Source organism: Leucoraja erinacea, chromosome 25 (assembly GCF_028641065.1).
Source record: "Leucoraja erinacea ecotype New England chromosome 25, Leri_hhj_1, whole genome shotgun sequence".
NCBI classification, from domain to species: Eukaryota; Metazoa; Chordata; class Chondrichthyes; order Rajiformes; family Rajidae; genus Leucoraja; species Leucoraja erinaceus.
Window position 1 is genome coordinate 17,915,359 of NC_073401.1, and position 18,151 is coordinate 17,933,509.

At 47.5% G+C, this 18,151-nt stretch overlaps 1 protein-coding gene across 4 annotated transcripts in view; it reads right to left on the reverse strand.

The window, feature by feature from the left end:
- Positions 1-18,151, reverse strand: part of ttc28 (tetratricopeptide repeat domain 28) — a 502,085-nt gene that overhangs the window by 130,978 nt on the left and 352,956 nt on the right. For all 4 annotated transcript variants that reach the window (XM_055655876.1, XM_055655877.1, XM_055655878.1 and 1 more), the window contains one exon: positions 7,205-8,546. In XM_055655876.1, the coding sequence (XP_055511851.1) occupies positions 7,205-8,546 (1,342 nt within the window). The remainder of the gene's footprint in view (positions 1-7,204; positions 8,547-18,151) is intronic.

Genomic DNA, 18,151 nt, shown 5'->3' on the forward strand with positions numbered 1-18,151 from the left:
GGTGCCATTGGATTTTTTTTTAAATCCACTGCTGAGGGAGGCAGGGCAGTGCTGGAATCTTACTTTTGAGAACGGCTTCAGTTCCATTGGAGGAGACGGGTGCATGGTGGAATATTGGGTTGGGGGATCACACCATTGGGGGAGCAGACCCAACTGCACTTGGTCTAGTGACTTTTAAAAGTCATAACTGTGTTCACTTCCATAGCTTCCTCTGGCGGCTCATTCCAGATAGACTACCCTCTGAGTGAAAATGTTCCTCTTAAATCTCTTCCTTCTCATCTTAACACCTATCATGTCCTCTAGTCTGGGAAAAAATACTAGAATCTTTTAGAATCCTCTAGTCTGGGAAAAAAGCTGTGAGCAATGCTTCTCGAGATCTTGTACACCTCAACAAGGTAATCTCTCAGCCTCAAACACTCCAAAGAAATAAGTCCGAGCCTTTCCATAACTCAAGCCCACAAGCCCAGGTGAATCTCTTCTGTGTCCTTTTCGATTTAATGACATCGAATTCAAAGCTTTGGAATTCATATTAAGTTACGTAATAGTATCAACACCAGCAAAAGCAAATACATAACCAGATTTAAAGCAGCAGGGTATTAAATGAGCGTTCTGCTCATTTTTGGCAGAAATAATTCACAATGGAGATCTGCTCTCAAATTGACCATCAGTCATGCCACTGAAGAAATGAGCCTGCCTTGGGGTTGGCGTTGGTCACCCCCGATTACAATTTTGTGAGAAAGACATCCAACAAAGCTACAGAAAGGCCTAATGAACCACCGTGCCCAAAAGATCTATCAGGCGAGAATGAAATGCTCGGAGAAGGAGAAAGAGGCGCAGCGCACAGGCCTTGAACCTGGTGAGACGCAGGAGGAGCCGGGCCAGGACTCACCCCACAGAGCCCAGTCCCTCCACGCACTAGAGTCTCCCAACCCCTACAGAGTATGGCTGATCCGTGAGCGGTTGCTGCTGGGACACAAGTCGGGGCCTGATCTACCCCGGTTGGGTTGCCTGGGCGAGGGTGTCTGATGTTCTGAGACCCGAAACACCCGATGACCCCAGGTCACATCACCGAGGATGCGTGCCAGCGCATCTAGAAGATGTATATTTTTCACATGTGTCACTGTCCATTGATCAGAATGTTTTATTAACGTCTGGTGAATCATAACTGTACCATATTTACATCAATGGAGATACAAGGAACTGCAGGTGGTAGAATTGTCAGCACAGCACAAAGTGCTGGAGGAACTCAACTGGTTCGGAAGCATCTGTGGAGGGAACGGACAGGTGACATGTTCCTCCACCACTTTGTTTTTCGCTCATCCCTGCCCAGTGGGTAAAGCAAGGCCAGTCCACGAACCAGCACAGCCGCCTGCAGCATTGTATGGACTGAAGGGTCCCCACCGGAAAAGTTGCTCATCCGTGTTCTTCAGAGCTGCTGCCTATCCCGCTGAGTTACTCCAGCACATTAGATGAGTTTGCTGCAATATGCTTGTGTCACAGTGAGAGGTGGCCCAAATAACTAGAGTATTGCCTCGTTTAGTTTCGAGATACAGCATGGAAACAGGCCCTTTGGCCCACCGACTATCACCTGTACACCAACTAGCGCTATCCTAGGCACCTGGGACAATTTACAGAAGACAATTAACCTACAAAGCCGCATGTCATTGGAATGTGGGAGGAAACCGGAGCATCCGGGGGAAAACCTTGCGGTCACGGAGAGAACGTGCCAACTCCGTACAGACAGCACCTGTAGTCAGGATCGAACCTGGGTCTCTAGTGCTGTGGAGCAGCAACTTCACCGTTGACCCTCTGTGCCGCTCCAAGTCTTGTACAAGACTTATCTTACAAATAAATTGCACAGCTAGCGGAGCACGTGACGGGTCGCACGCTGCTGTAATCGGAGCGACTGCAGTACAATGCAGAAATACAACCCCGATTATGTTACTGCATCGGCACTGGCTTCATTGTTCAGAGACTTCCCAGTCAAAATGGTCGCAGGTGGGAAATATTACTCAGAAGAATTACAAAATACCAAGGCAATCAAATAGTTTAAATAATGTGTCCCAGGTGGGACCATCTTTACCACTGAATGCTCCCATTGTGGCCTGGATCCCATCTCCGCTCTGTGAAGGTACATATTGTACAATAACGCAACTTCACGTTCACATGTGAGGTTTAAGGATAATTAGGCTGCAGCTACTTTGGAGCCGCGACCATCTAATGATATCCAGAAACGTGATGTGCTCAAATGATCCTGTCAAAAATATTTAAATCAACATGAGTGGCAAGAAATGCTGTTCAATCGGGATTTCTTGTCAGGAGACTGCAAATGATTTCCTATCACTAAACGAGCCCATCAGGAACAGTTCTTTATCAGGGTGGCTCCGCCAGTAACGATCCTCCTGGAAATAACTACGGCGGAAGCTCTCATCTTGCAGCTACCATCGGGGGAAGGTACAGGAGTCTGAAAACCGTGATTCAGACTTCAAGTCCAAGAACAGCTTCTTCAGGTAACCCCCCCCGGCATTCCCTCTCTCTCTATCCCTCCCCCACCCAAGTCACACTAGCTTCTCATTTTCACCCTACAAACAGCTAACAATGGCATGTTTCCTTTAGAATCGTTAAATATTTCATTCATTGTTCTTTATCTCTCCACATCACCGTCTATATCTCTCGTTTCCCTTATCCCTAACCAGTCTGAAGAAGGGTCTCAACCTGAAACGTCAACTATTCCTTCTCTCCAGAGATGCTGCCTGCCCCGCTGAGTTGCTCCAGCTTTTTGTGTCCATCTTCGGTTTAAACCAGCATCTGCAGTTCCCTCCTACATAATTCACCTTCCCAGAATCAATCAGGCTCTTATAGACTGCACAACACTAACCACAACCTCAGCAACTGTGATCCTCTAAGGACTTTGATTTGGCTGCACCACTAACTACAGTTTTCACTATTATACTCTGGTTACCTCATATTATTGATTATTAATTTATTGTATTGTTAATTATTGTACATTTAGTTGCATGTTATGGCATAAACAGGCCTGTAAAGCTGCAGCAAGTAAGAATGTTATTGTTCCCTTGCCGGTACGTATGACAATTAAACACTCTTGAAATGACTCGCTATCCCCAGATCAATCAGTGTTTTTGGTCTCTAAGGAGACAGTATTCTCCCATCTCAAAACAGCACGAGGCAGTCACTTGCCACTCCTCATCTCAAGATTGATTCTTATGGTTATGTAACTGTACAAGGGGCTGCACATTGCGGCAGCGGTCGAGCTGCTGCCTCACAGCGCCAAAGAGCCGGGCTCGATCCTGACTGCGGGCACTGTCTGTACAGAGTTTACATGTTCTCCCTGTTACTGCGTGGGTTTGCTCCCACACTCCAAAGACGTACAGATTTGTAGGTTAATTGGCTTTGGTTTTATGTGAATTGTCCCCAGTGTTTAGGGTAGTGTTAGTGTATGGGGTGATCACTAGTCGGCGGGGATCCGGTGGGCCTGTTTCCATGTTTTATGTTTAAAGTGTAAAGTCGGAGACAGAATGATCCAGGGGTAGAACTTGGGGAAGCAAGGAACTGCAGATGCTGGTTTGTACCAAAGATAGACACACATGGTGTGCTGGAGTAAGTCAACGGGTCTGGAGAACATGGATAGGTGATGTTCGGGTCGGGACCCTTCTTCAGACTGGGGACCCGAGGACTTTCAAGACTCAAGAGTGTTTTATTGTCACACGTCCCAGATAGAACAATGAAATTCTTACTGAGAATTCCCTGAGACAGCACAACGCACAGTCTGACTATCACACTGACGGAAGCCTATCCTTCACCATGGTTCTGGGTATGTCCTTGCTTTACTGGCAGGACATCCCACTGAGTCATAGCATAATAACGGCCAGTGGTGAAGCAGTGGATCCGGGGCCCTCAGCGCTGGGCACCAGACTACGTGGAAATTACAGAGATCCATTAACCTACAAACCCCAAAACTATAAACTCTAAAGAAACGTGGCCTATCCATGTTCTCTAGGGATGCTGCCTGACCCCGCTGAGTTGCTCCAGCATTTTGTGTTTCCTAACTATCAACCCAATGTGGGTGAAGCCACACTTGAAGTTCTGTGTTCATGGTTTTATGCAACTCTATATGATCGCCCCTCAGCCACCTGTGCTCCTAGCAATAGGTTCGAGCCTGCCCAACCTCTCCCTATAGCTCAGGCTGTCGAATCCTGGCAACACCCATGTAAACATCTGCACTCTATCCAGTTTAATGACATCCATCCCATAGAAGGGTGACCAAAATTGACATGCAATGTTTACAGGTGGACATGTGTGTCTGCTCCTGCCCCCTTGCCCTGTGGTTGTACGGCCCCTGTGAGAGGCCTCCATGCCTGCCCCAATGTCTCCGGTAGGAGAGCCGTCAGCCGAAACACTGAGTGGGGAGCAGCCAAATGCAGACACAATCCCTCTCTGTTATTGAGCACCCTCCGTGGACTGTGGGAGGTGTCTGCACAGTCTGCAGTCAATCCTAAAGCGGTCCCATGAGTTGTCTTGAGAGCAGCAGAGTCCCCTTCCAAATCTCCAGTAAACCAAGAACCCAGTGCAATGTCCTCCAGCTCTCCAGAATTTGATCCACCACAGTCTGTGTGTGGAGCTTTGAGCTCTGATTTATGTTGGTCTGGGCAGAAACCTGGATTGTGAGATGTCTGATGTCATTGCATACTTGACTGGGGAAACTTCAGGCATTTGAACATGTACCGTGGCTGGAAGTAGGCAATCCCACCCACAACTGATAGATCGTGCAGGATATACTCTGGGCTAAATCCTTTATTGGTGGTGCAGCACTATACAGTATATACAGTGCTACATGATCCAGTTTCCCGGGTGTTAAACACAGAGCATTTTTTGCCTCTTCCAGCGCAAGTGAGGTACTGTACGGAGTTTGCATGTTATCCCCGCGACCGCGTGGGTTTTCTCCAAGATCTTCAGTTTCCTCTCACACTCCAAAGACGTACAGGTTTGCAGGTTAATTGGCTTGTTATGAATGTAAATTGTCCCCAGTGTGTGTAAGTCAGGTCGGGGGGAGATACCCCCCGCTACGGGAGGCATGCAATCCCGTGCTATCTGCTCCATGGTCGGATAGTCGGCGACTAAATCTGGTTTTCCAGGTGAGGAGGGGGCTGTGGACCCCCCCAGCAGGACCAAAAACAAGACCTGTCAAAGGGCGGATGAGCTCCTAGGAAGCCAAAGGCCATCCACACTTGAGTAGAAGTTGCGATCACTGTCGTACACAGCATTGTAAGGCACCGTGCCCGTTGATGTTTTCAACAATGATGATGATGATGATGGTGTGTGCAGGGAAATGTTATTTCGAGGGGTCACTGGTCGGTGCGGACTCAGTGGGCTGAAGGGCCTGTTTCCACGCTGTATCTTTAAACTAAACTAAAATCTAAAAGCAAGATGCCCGTGGCTATAAAGCCCCTGTCCCACTTACGTGTCCTTGGCACGCTAATTAAGCGACCCCGTGGTCGCGTTGAGGTGCGACGGTCCCGCGAAGGTCGGGCGCGACTTCATGCGTCTGCACAGCCGTCTGGAGCACGTGACGTCATTTGAAGATGGACTCAAAATGCTGGAGTAACTCAGCGGGACTGGCAGCATCTCTGGAGAGAAGCAATGGGTGATGTTTCGGGTCGAGACTCTTCTTCAGTCTTCTTGGCTCCGCTCTGGGAGTAAAAGTGGGGGCGGATCCGGACCGCAACGGCCGTGAGCCCCAGGCCGAGTTCGACGATCGTTTGCCTGCTTCTGCTGCTGTTGGAGGTGAGACATTGCATCGCGACAGGGTCTTGGGCCCGTCCCACTTTGGCCGTCAGTTACGCGACAGGCCGTTGGCGTACGAAGATTTCATTCGCTACAAAATTTTTGTAGTGCCCGTGCGCCTCAACGCGACGACGAGGTCGCGTAATTTGCGTGCCAAGGACACGTATGTGGGACAGGGCAGCATGTTGTCTATTGGATGAAGCGTACCCAATATTGGCATTCTCCTTTCCCCACACTCATTCTTCCCCAGACTATTTTAAAACACTCTGAAATGGCAGGCACTTGCTCTTTGGAGGAGAGAATTAAGCCCGAGGAATACTTGTACTACACGAATATCAATACAATATACTAACTGTACTATAATGGGATATAAAGCTTTATTAGCTTTTCTTTGATCTGACTCCATATCCACTGTATTTAGATGATTAGTACAGATGCTTATTCACTCATTTTTAACTGAATTAATTTGCTTCCACAGATGGTCTGAAACAAACTGATTTAGAGCCATTATATATAATTTGGTAAGTCTTATAAACCTTGAGTGTTTTTTTTCTCTGCAGTGATTGAACAATTACGATTGTTGCACATAGCCAAGGTAGATATAATACATGATGGCAAATAATGAGCTGTACGCACACACACACACACAGCACTGTCACACACAGGCACACAGATTCAGATTCAATTTAATTGTCATTGTCAGTGTACAGTACAGAGACAACGAAATGCATTTAGCACACACACAGGCACACACACAGCACTGTCACACACACAGCACTGTCACACACACAGCACTGTTACACACACAGCACTGTCACACACACAGGCACACACACACAGCACTGTCACACACACAGCACTGTCACACACACAGCACTGTCACACACACAGGCACACACAGGCACCCACACACACACAGCACTGTCACACACACAGGCACACACACACACACACACACAGCACTGTTACACACACAGCACTGTCACACACACAGGCACACACCCACACACACACACACACAGCACTGTCACACACACAGGCACACACACACACACACACAGCACTGTCACACACATACACAGGCACACACAGCACTGTCACACACAGGCACACACACACACGGGCACACACACACACACACACACACACACACACACACACAGCACTGCCACACACAGCACACGTTGCAGTCTCACACACACACAAGGTCACCCAGTCACACATGTAGACACACAGTCACTCACACATAGTCACACCTGAAAGCACATCCACATGGTCACCTACGGACAGTGTCAAACAGACACACAGTTACACCAGTCACACGCAGTCACCCACACAGTCTCCCGCAGTTACACCCAGTCACACACAAACAAACATACACAAGGTTTAATGCAATACTTACCGATGTCCATTTCCAAGTCCCCGATAAGCTTTAGCTTGTTCCTGCATCCGATTTAAACTCTGAGCCACTGTCAAGAACTGCTCATGATATTTTACAGCTTCTTCGTAATCTCCGAGTGCCTCGTAGCAATCCCCCAGGTTGCCATAGGCGTGCCCTCGATCCAGGACTGCATCATTGCCGCTCAACTGCTGCAGCGTCGCAAGCTGCTGTTCGAAGTAGCCGATGGCATCTTCCATTACATTCATGTTCATTTTAGTGATTCCCATGTTGCCGTACACTTGCGCCTCAATGTTGGGATTTTTGAGCTTCTGCCCCAAGTCCAACTGTTCCTGGTAACACTTGAAGGCCATGGTGTATTTGCCAAGTGCCATGTAGACTGCGGCAAGGTGGCCGTGCGCCTTACATTCTCCCAACAAGTCGCCCAATTCCTGATAAACCTCAAGCTCTTGTGTGTGATATCCCAGAGCCTTGTCATGTTTCTGTATCAGCCTGTAGGCAGTACCCAGAGCTGCATAGGCTGAGGCTTCAAGCTTCCGATCTTTAATCTGATGAGCCAAAGCCAACTGCTGTTCATAAAACTTAACTGCACCATTCACATCTTTCTTGCACACCAAAATATCACCCAAATTGCCCAATGCTCGAAATTTGGCTTGAGAATTGTTCAGGGACTGGGCAAGGGACAGAACATATTTCTGACATTCCTCGGCTTTAGTGTAGTTAGTCAGGGCCTTAAAAGCCAGCCCTAAGTTGCAGTAGGCCTTTGCCTGGCTGAGTTTATCATGCAAGTCCTTGGCCAGGGCCAAATCTTGCTCATAGTATTTGACGGCCTCTTGGTAGCTTCCGAGACAGTAGTGTGCATAACCGAGGTTGTGGCACACTTTCCCTTCACCTTCCATATCCTGTAGGTCAGGAGACAAGCGCAGGTACTGTTCATAGTAGGGAACGGCCTGAACGTACTCTGCTCTGGAGCAATGGAAGTTGCCCAGGTTGCTGAGGGCCCGGGCTTCGCTTTGTATATCCCGTAACTCCCGGGCAATGTTCAGGTGGTTCTGGTAGTGTTGCAGGGCCCGGTCGTGGGCACCCAGGGCCTGGTAGGCAACAGCGAGGTTACCGTGGGTCGAGGCCTGTGACGCCCGATCATTAACCTCCATGGAGATCTGCAGCTCCTGCCGGTGATACTTCACCGCCTGGTCGTAGGAGCCCAGTGCGTTGTGGGCATTGCCCATGTTCCCGTAGGCTCGACCCTGTGCCGCATAGTCATTCAGCTCCTGGGCAATGGACAGGTGGGTCTTGTGGAGCTTCAGCGCAGCTTCGTAATCTCCTTTCATCTGGTGGATTATACCTAGTTAACAAAAGCACAAATTCGGCTGTCAATGAAGTGAAAATAATTCAGATGCCCAGTCCTATTTGCACACGTCTAAACTGGGCATGTATGCTGAGCGAACACGCCACCATTCACCTGCTGCACTGTTCATGAATGTCACATGTGGACACTGTCATCTTTTACAGTTCCAAGTGCAGACATTAATTTACCCACCATGAGTTTATACAGTTAGAATAGTCGTGTGTGCAGGTTGCGATGTGACTTGGTGTTAATGTTGTTCAATGGCATTGGCCATTTCATGGGGTACAACTCATTGTGGCAAAGCATTTATGATTCTTGATTAATCTGAGCCTCCCTGACTGCTCCATCGTATGAGCTGTGTATTGTTATTTCTGCAGCACTGTCTCACTCCACCTCTTACATCAGGCTATCTGCTGCTGTTGCTCCTATCAATTATTCTCTTATCTTCAGACATGACTATTCCGATGCTCGCCATAAACATTCCATGCTCTGCTATCATTCCCTATCCCTGTCAAGACTTTCATTCCTGTAACTGCCGACTGACACTGGCACACAAATTGTCCCATTTTCTCCATTGTATCACCTCTTCCCACCTTCAGAAGCTCCGTAAGCTTTACGAACCTCTCTCTCTCTGCTTCCCCCCCCCCCCCCCCCCCCCACTGTGGTGTTTGTGCACCATTCCTCCCATTACAGGCAGCAGGGAGCATATCTCACTACGGCGTGGAAACAGGCCCTTCGGCCCACCAAGTCCATTCTGTCCAATGATCACCCACACACTAGTTCTATCCTACACGCTACGGACTATTTACAGAAGCCAATTGGCCTACCCAACCTATTAATCTTTAGAATGTGTTTAGTTTAGTTTAGTTTAGTTTAGTTTAGTTTAGTTTAGTTTAGAGATATAGCACGGAAACAGGCCCTTCAGCCCACCGTGCCCACGCCGACCAGTGATCCCCAGCGCACATTAATATTATCCAAAACACACTGGGGAACAATATACAATTTTACCAAGCCAATTAACTGATAAACCTGTATGTCTTTGGAGTGTGGGAGGAAACCGGAGCTCCCGGGGAAAACGCCGTACAGACAGCGCCCGTAGTCAGGTTCGAACTCGGGTCTCTGGTGCTGTAAGGCAGCAACTGTACTGCTGCACTACTGTGCCGCTTCTCTTGGGTATCACCACAGGTTGACAAGTAACCAACTGCATACTACAACAAGGGGCTCTTTGAAGATCACATCAAGAGGTGGGAAAAAGATGAGCAAGTGACCTGGGTGGCTGCTGATGAAAAACGACACAGATGTGATTCTAGTATCTGAGACGGGAAACTCACCCTGAGTGCAACCCCAAACTGACACAAGCTGTACATTTGAAACGGAAAAGTAAACGACATATTTGTAAAATGTGGCCTTTGGCAAGCGCTAATAACATTTGATTTGTCAACTGGTTCGTGATCACCAACGTTTTCCATGCTGCCAATTTTGAAACTCAAGGAACGAGTTGCAGGAGGTTCCAGGATAAGAACATGGTTTCTGGACATCCTCTGTTGCCAATAATGGAATCAGAGGCGACCTGTGACCATGAGCTAATGAACTGTGCCTTTAAACATCCCCACGTCTCCCATGGAGCTGTGACCATGAACAGATGCACTGCGCCTTTAAACGTCCACACTTCTCCCATGGACTTGCATCGACTCTGTATATTTATTCAAACTGAGGCCTTGCTGGATTAATCTAATCAGCAATGTAACTTTCAACCAAAGCGGGCAAATGACTGCATTTTTTTAAATAAAATGCAGAATTTTGGCTTGTCTTTTCAAATTTGACCCGAGTCAGATGATTTATGACCACAATCTCTACGGCCTGTTATCTGAATGCTGCCTTTCGTGGGGGAAGTCGGAGCGAAGCCATCTCTTGTACGCACAGTGCAGTCGGTATGTGGCGGCACTTGCTTATGGGGCCTCTGTAATACAGTCGGCATTAGACAGCTGCTATCAATTTAGCAGCCTTTCCACCGCATTACAGTCCCATTTTCAAGTTGCTGGAAATTCGAGCTATTCAAGTGCATTTTCTCCTCTGGACATGCTGATTTTACTGTTTGCTCTTTAATTTTGTGAAAAAGCAGAAAGAAATCTGAGCTTAAAAACCAAAAAAGAAGCACTGGCTCTCTCTCTCCGTCTCCATGCTGAGGACTGTTTCGCAGCTGAACGACGATGCAGTGAGAGTTTGGAATACCGAAGGAATCTTTGTGAACAACAAGAGATTCCCTCATGCGCAGTGTGCTGATCTGTTGCAGAAGCAACACCAACCTGGACCAGGAACAAACAGTTGCAATCTGCATGTCTTGTTGGAGGTTCTCTCGCATGTGTGTCTGTGTGTATGCCTGTGTGTCTGTGTGTGTGTGCGCAAGTGTGTGTGTGTGAGTGAAAGTGAGAGTGTGACAGCATGTGTGTCTGAGAGTGTGTGTGCGAGCTTTGTGTGAGAGTGTGTGTCTGTGTGAGTGTGCGAGCAAGTGTGCGTGCGAGCATTTGTGTGCGAGCTTGTGTGTGCGCGAGTGTGTGCATGTGAGTGTGTGTGTGAGCACGTGTGTGTGTGTGTGTGAGCACGTGTGTGTGTGTGTGTGTGTGTGAGCGTGTGTGTGTGTGTGTGTGTGTGTGTGTGCATGTGAGTGTGTGTGTGAGTGTGTGTGTGTGTGTGTGTGTGTGTGTGTGTGTGTGTGTGTGTGTGTGTGTGTGTGTGTGTGTGTGTGTGTGTGTGTGTGTGAGCACGTGTGTGTGTGTGTGTGTGTGTGTGTGTGTGTGAGCGTGTGTGTGTGTGTGTGTGTGTGTGTGTGCATGTGAGTGTGTGTGTGAGCGTGTGTGTGTGTGTGTGTGCGTGTGCGCGCGCACGCGGTAGTGTGTGTGTGCAAGTATATGTGCAATCAGATTCTCTATGGATCCCTGTTTTAACTGGTTACATTTATTTGGCTGTAAGTTTATTTCAAGTTTTAGCTTTTAACAATCTTCACCATGCATGCAAAGGACTCTCAGCACAAAATTGTGCAGCAAATCGACTGTTCCTAGAAGCAACCGCCCTCCCCTGAAAACATTAGAGCCCAGAGGAGGCTATTTTGACCAAGAACACGACCTCTTTCACTGAGATTCACAGCAATACCCTGAATATTGAGTTCCACGATCCAACGTAGAAAGAAAAACACGTCTCTATCAGCCAATGCAGAAAATAATCTTGCATCTTCAATGTTGTATTACCTGTCAGAGCTTGGCAGAATTGAGGTAAAGTTGATTTACACAAGCATCAAAGAACAAGAAAATATAATTCAGGTGGAATATCACCACATGGTGGGATGACTTAACGTACTTTAGGAGTTTGTAAATGTTCTTTATTAAACAGAATTGCTCACAGTTGTTGCTGTCTTGCTCATACATCTCAATCGCTTCTACAAATTTGATTTAGTCCTCAGCATTGCTCTTTATTGATGAATCATTTCATAGTCACAGTCATACAGTGTGGGAACAAGCCCTTCGGCCCAACTTTCCCATGCTGGCCAACATGTCTGATCTGCACTAGTCCCACCTTGTATATTGAGAGTAACTAACTTTTGTATATTGCGAGCAACTAACTTTTAAAATTAAACATTTAAAATTAATCTTTTGAGTTTAGGAGCAAGGAGGTCTTACTGCAGTTGTACAGGGCCCTGGTGAGACCACACCTGGAGTATTGTGTGCAGTTTTGGTCTCCTAATTAGAGGAAGGACATTCTTGCTATTGAGGGAATGCAGCATAGGTTCACCAGGTAAAATCCCGGGATGGTGGGACTGACATATGATGAAAGAATGGATCAACTGGGCTTATATTCACTGGAATTTAGAAGGATTAGAGGGGATTTTATAGAAACACATAAAATTATTAGTGAATTGGACAGGCTAGATGCAGGAAAAGTGTTGGGGGAGGCCAGAACCAGTGGGTCAAAGTTTAAGAATAAGGGGGAGCCCATTTAGGACTGAGATGAGGAAAACGTTTACGGCCATAGTTGTGAATCTGTGGAATTCTCTGCCACAGAAGGCAGTGGAGGCCAAATCAATGAATGCATTCAAGAGAGAGTTAGATCTGAGGGCTAACGAACTCAAGGGATATGGAGAGCAAGCAGGAATAGGGTACTGATTCTGGATGATCAGCCATGATCATATTGAATGGTAGCACTGGCTCGAAGGGCCGAAAGGCCTACTCCTGCACCTATTTTCTATGTTTCTATGTAAAAGTAAACACGCTCGTTATATACGGCTAAACATGACTGTGCTGATTGATGAAAGGAGTTGTAAGTTTACCTCACTAGTTAGGTTGGTAAAAGTCATCTATCAATACCTACCAATCATCATTGGTGTTTCCACTAGTGGGAGAGTCTAGAGATCACAGCCTCAGAATTAAAGGATGGTCTTTTAGGAAGAAGATGAGGAGGAATTTCTTTAGTTAGAGGGCGGTGAATCTGTGGAGGCCAAGTCAGTGGATATATTTAAAGCAGAGATAGATTCTTGATTAGTACGGGTGTAGGAAATTATGGAAAGAAGGCAGGCCAATGTGGATAGGAGGGAGAGATGGATCAGCTATGATAAAATGGCGGAGTAGACTTGATGGGCCGAATGGCCTAATTCTGCTCCTAACACTTATGGCAGCATGGGCCTCGGCTGCAACTGGAGCCTCGGTGGCGGTGGGGCCTCGCAGTCGATGAGCGTGAGGGGGGAAGGGAAGACAATGTGTACCCGGAGTGAGGAGACTGCCGTGAAGAACAAGGGGACCCGGCGTGGCAGGTACCACCGTGAGGGTCAGTGGGAGAACAAAGGGGGACCCGATATGGGAGTGGGGGTGGCAGGCACTCTAGTTTCGAATCCTCTGCCCAGAGGATAAGTCTCCATTTGTTCGTTTGTTTGTTCATTTGTGCCGGAGAAGGCGCTGTACACACGGCAGCCAGGCAACAGCCGCTTGTCTTTTTCTCTGTGTTTTCACATTTAAGTTCAGGTTTTTGTGAACCTTGTGTGTCGTGACTGTGGGCAGACCAATTTCCCTCCGGGAATGAATAAAGTTTAATCGTATCGTATCAAATCGTGCGATCTTATGATCATGGAAACAATGAAGCTCCTTTAAGCTGCTGTTCTGTTAGCAAGTAATGAAAAAACAAATGGCTTATTTTGGGCAACTTCACATGCTCAGCTCCACAATCGAAGAAGCACTCAGTTCTCTTACTATTTCCCACCTCCTCATCATCATCCTGCTCCTTTCCCCTTCTTTGCACCCGCATCTCCCATCCCGGAGCCCAACGATTCATTTTACCCCACCTCTTTCTTCTGCCCCCATCCCCTTCTATTCATATCCCTCCCTTTAGCTTTACCTTTCACGCCTCCTCTTCTCTCCCTATCTGACACCCTTTTGGCTCCATTTCATCTCCAGTCTTTGTCACTTAATCTGCCGATCTGCCATCACCCCCCCCCCCCCCCCAACCTGCACCCACCTATCACTAGCCAGGCTGTGCCCCACCCCCACTTCGTTATTCCAGTTTTCTCCCCTCTTACTCCATCAGCCTGAAGAAGATTCCTGATTCGAAATTACATCTGCCCACTCCCTCCACAGATGCTGCCTGACCCGCTGAGTTTCTCCAACACCATGTGTTTTATTTGAGATTCCCGCACCTGTTCTTTGTGCTGATAAATACAAGCCGTTCTGAAAAAAAATGTGCAGTGAGGAGATGACAGTTCTTTTACAGACAGTAAGGTTTCGAAATAATAGCAAATAACCATATGTTCCTGGACATGTTGGTTTTGAAAATGGATATTGTTCCTTTGGGCTTATTAAATTTTAGACCACAAAGATCATTATTTTTGAAGACAGACACAAAAAGCTGGAGTAACTCAGCTCTGGAGAGAAGGAATGGGTGACGTTTTGGGTCGAGACCCTTCTTCAGACTGAACGCCAATGACTGTACTTCTTAACGTCATAGCAATTAACTGAGTTGTACGAATGTAATATCACTTTGCACATTGATCCACCTCTGGGTTGAGTATATTTAGCTGTCCAGCCTCCACTGCCGTCCCGGGCAGCGAATTCCAAAGACATGCCTCTGCTTATTTTTTAACACAACATTTCTTTACCCTACTGCTTTGGAAATATTCCACTAATACTATTTGCCTTGAAGTGAGTGTGTTTCTTTAAACATTCCAAGCAGCCTTGAAAAAAACTCTCCTGTGCGGTGCTGGAGATCCTAGTGCTTGCAACGAGGGCTCCCAGCAGCGGGCCTGTGTGCACAGGGGCCGCGCTCTGAGTGTGGTAAACCTGCTTCATGAGCTCGTGATGCAGGCTCTTAGCAGCACGAATATGCCGCGCACGTACTCCATTGTAGTTCCATTAGGAGCATAATGGCCCTGCATCGTCGCCCCAGGCCTGTGCAAATCACACCACGAGCAGGTATTTTTCCAAGCCCATGACCGAGCAAGAAACATTTAATTTTTTTTCCCCCGTCGTAAATAACTTACTGGTCTGCATTCTATACGTATGGTCTCCAGCCATTTAGCATTTTTTTTTTAATGCGACAATATAATTATGGAACAGGGAGAGACCATTCCAGGAATGAAGGGAGCCGAGCTGGCTTCTCCTTCACAGTTTGAAGCTCTGACACTTTGGCCTTCTCTGCAAAACAATGTCAATATTTAGCTCTGCCCCAGCTCTTGTGAAAGGCGGGCTTTCACTCGGTAAACACAAAAACAATTTGTTTTCATATCCCAATTCCCCCTTTTCCACTCTCCACAAAGCCCATGCAGTGGAGAGCCAGAGCTGAGATGAACGATACATATTTGGCAGCAGACTGCCTTTCATAAATCACGGTTTTATTATTTTTTAATGAGCAGCCTGAGTATTATTGAAATATCGGATTCAGTGTTGCCACAGTGAAGGAACATTGCAATTAACTAAATCCAATCATTTGCTGCAGCAAGATGTGTCAGTGTGCCCCCCTTCCCTCCTCATGCTCTTCACTGGAACTCTGTTCACAGCACTCAGCAATCTCCTGGAAAAGCTTTTAAGATGACAGCCACCTTGTTTTACTTAGGCATATTAAAATAACCATTTCACCGCATGCCACTCTCACCTCTCTGGTGAGAGCCATTTTAGAAGCTGTCTAAACTCTGGCAGCGTTTCAATGGTAATACATCCTAATTCATGGTAAGTAATTAATGGAGAACTTGGTGGTGCAGCTCCAGCACCAACATAGAAACATCGATGTCACTTGGTACAGGAGTAGGCCATTCGGTGGTACAGGAGTAGGCCATTCGGCCCTTCGAGTCAGCACCGCCATTCAATATGATCATGGCTGATCATCCAAAATCAGTACCCCGTTCCGGCTTTCTCCCCATATCCCTTGATTTCGTTAGCCCTAAGAGCTATATCCAACTCTCTCCTGGATACATCCAGTGAATTGGCCTCCACTGCCTTCAGTGGCAGAGAATTCCACAGATTCACAACCCCCTGGGTGTACATGTTTTTTCCTCATCTCAGTCCTCATGCCTGACCCTGAGTGACCACACTGTTGTAGCGGCTGGACAACACGTGGTCGGGAAGCCACCGTTGTGGACGGAACAGGGCCAGGAGCTCAGATAAAGGGAAACAAGCTTGGATCCTTGCAACATGGGAAGCTGGCCACAAAGGAGCTCACTTTATTAAGCTATCTAAATATTCTGAGCAAGAAAAAACTCACCTGCCTAAACCCGCACAGGCAATGGGTGGACAACATTTTTCACGATGGGACCCCTTTCAGTTTGTAGAAGGGTCCCAACCCGAAACATTGTCCATCCACTTCCCTCCATGGATGCCGCCTGACCGCCTGAGTTCCTCCAGCAATTTATGTTTTCCTCTGGACTCCAGCATCTGCGGTTCCTTGTGCCTCTTTGAACTTGATTAAATCTCCTCATTTACCGAGATGACGCTCAGTTTTTGGCTGGTGGTTCATATAAGATCATGTGATGGGAGTAGAATCAGGCCATTCGGCCCATCAAGTCTACTCCGCCATTCAATCCATCTCTCCCTCCTAACCCCATTCTCCTGCCTTCTCCCCATAACCCCTGACACCCGAGGTTCTCTCTCCCTCCAGCCCTACCGCTGTTGATCTGGCCTCTGCTCCAAGGGGTGGCAGAGCACCATGCCTGGCATATGCCCTGGGCCTTGGGCATGGAGGAAGTTTGCAGTAGGCAGTCCTGGTGACACAGGTGTTGGCACGCTCTCACCGAGGCCATCTAGCGCACGCATTATCCTCACGGAATCTCTGTCCCAAGGCTTTTAAACAGTGGCTAAATTCACGAACCATTCATGGTAGGAGCTATTCAACTAAATACTTCACTGTTAAACAACAGCTCATTAGTACCTCATCTCTAGTTAACCAGTCTGGAGAAGAGACCTGACCCGAAACGTCACCTATCCACGTTCTCCAGGGATGCTGTCTGACCCACTGACTTACTCCAGCACTTTGTGTCTATCCATTTACCCTATACTATATTCATACCCTTTATACCATTTGACTGGCCAGCCAAGCTCTCCAGGGTTAAAATTCCTTTTGTTTACAAAGTATTTCTTGATCGTACTCCCAAGTAACAGCCAGCGAAGTCCAGCTTAAAACCATCATAGACTGCTGACTTTGAAGAAAAGTTAATCCAACAGCAAAGTTTTTTGTTTCTTTAAGATACATGGTGGCTAATATCTTATATACCGTCGAGTTCTTTGTACCTTCCACCTCCCATCCATACAACCTACTTGCAAAATTGGACATGAACACGATTTATCGCTTGGAAAGAGCCATTCCCATTTCCGTTCCCTTTCATCAGAAGATGTGCCACATCAGATCGCTCATAAATCCAGGGAACATGAGTGGAATGCTTCACTGGAAACAGCACTGACATGTTTTACTAACGGCACTGCGAGATCACTCACGAAACTGCCGGCCTGGCGGCCCTTTTACCCAAAACAAAGCACCAGAGCAACAGGAATTCATCCTGAGCTCCTACAAGTCTCATTGCTAAAGAGTCTAATGTGCTATCTGGTAATCCCTCAGTGGTCGGTGCACCAACAGAGAAGGCTGCTCCTTTCCCTCAAAATGGGCAACTTCCCCAAGGCAGAGAACCAGGCATTATTTGGTATTTCTGGGGTCAGGGATTGGTGGGGTGAAGGCATCAGAGCTTCTTGCAGTATACTGACATCTTTCAAATACAGAGTGAGGAATACAAGGCATTTTCAGCATATTAATCACGCAACAAAATAAAGTCTTGTTGGGAATATTGTAAAGGAACGGCTTCGGGACCTTAGGCAAGGTCGTGCAAAGGTCGTACAGGATGTCTCCTGGTGACGACAGGCATCCGTTACCGAGAGCTGTTCATAACCCACGCTGTTTGTAAGTCAGAAATGCACCACAATGGTTCAAAGGTGCATCGATGGGTGTATGGGAGAGAGTCACAGTGTCAGCGGTGTCGGGAGCAGGAGCGGGGAGAGCGGTCACCAGCCGGCCTCAATGGCCCACTCCGTCGGCTCAGCTCCACCCAGCTCTGCACAGCTGCACCAAGCTCCCAACTGTTGTGG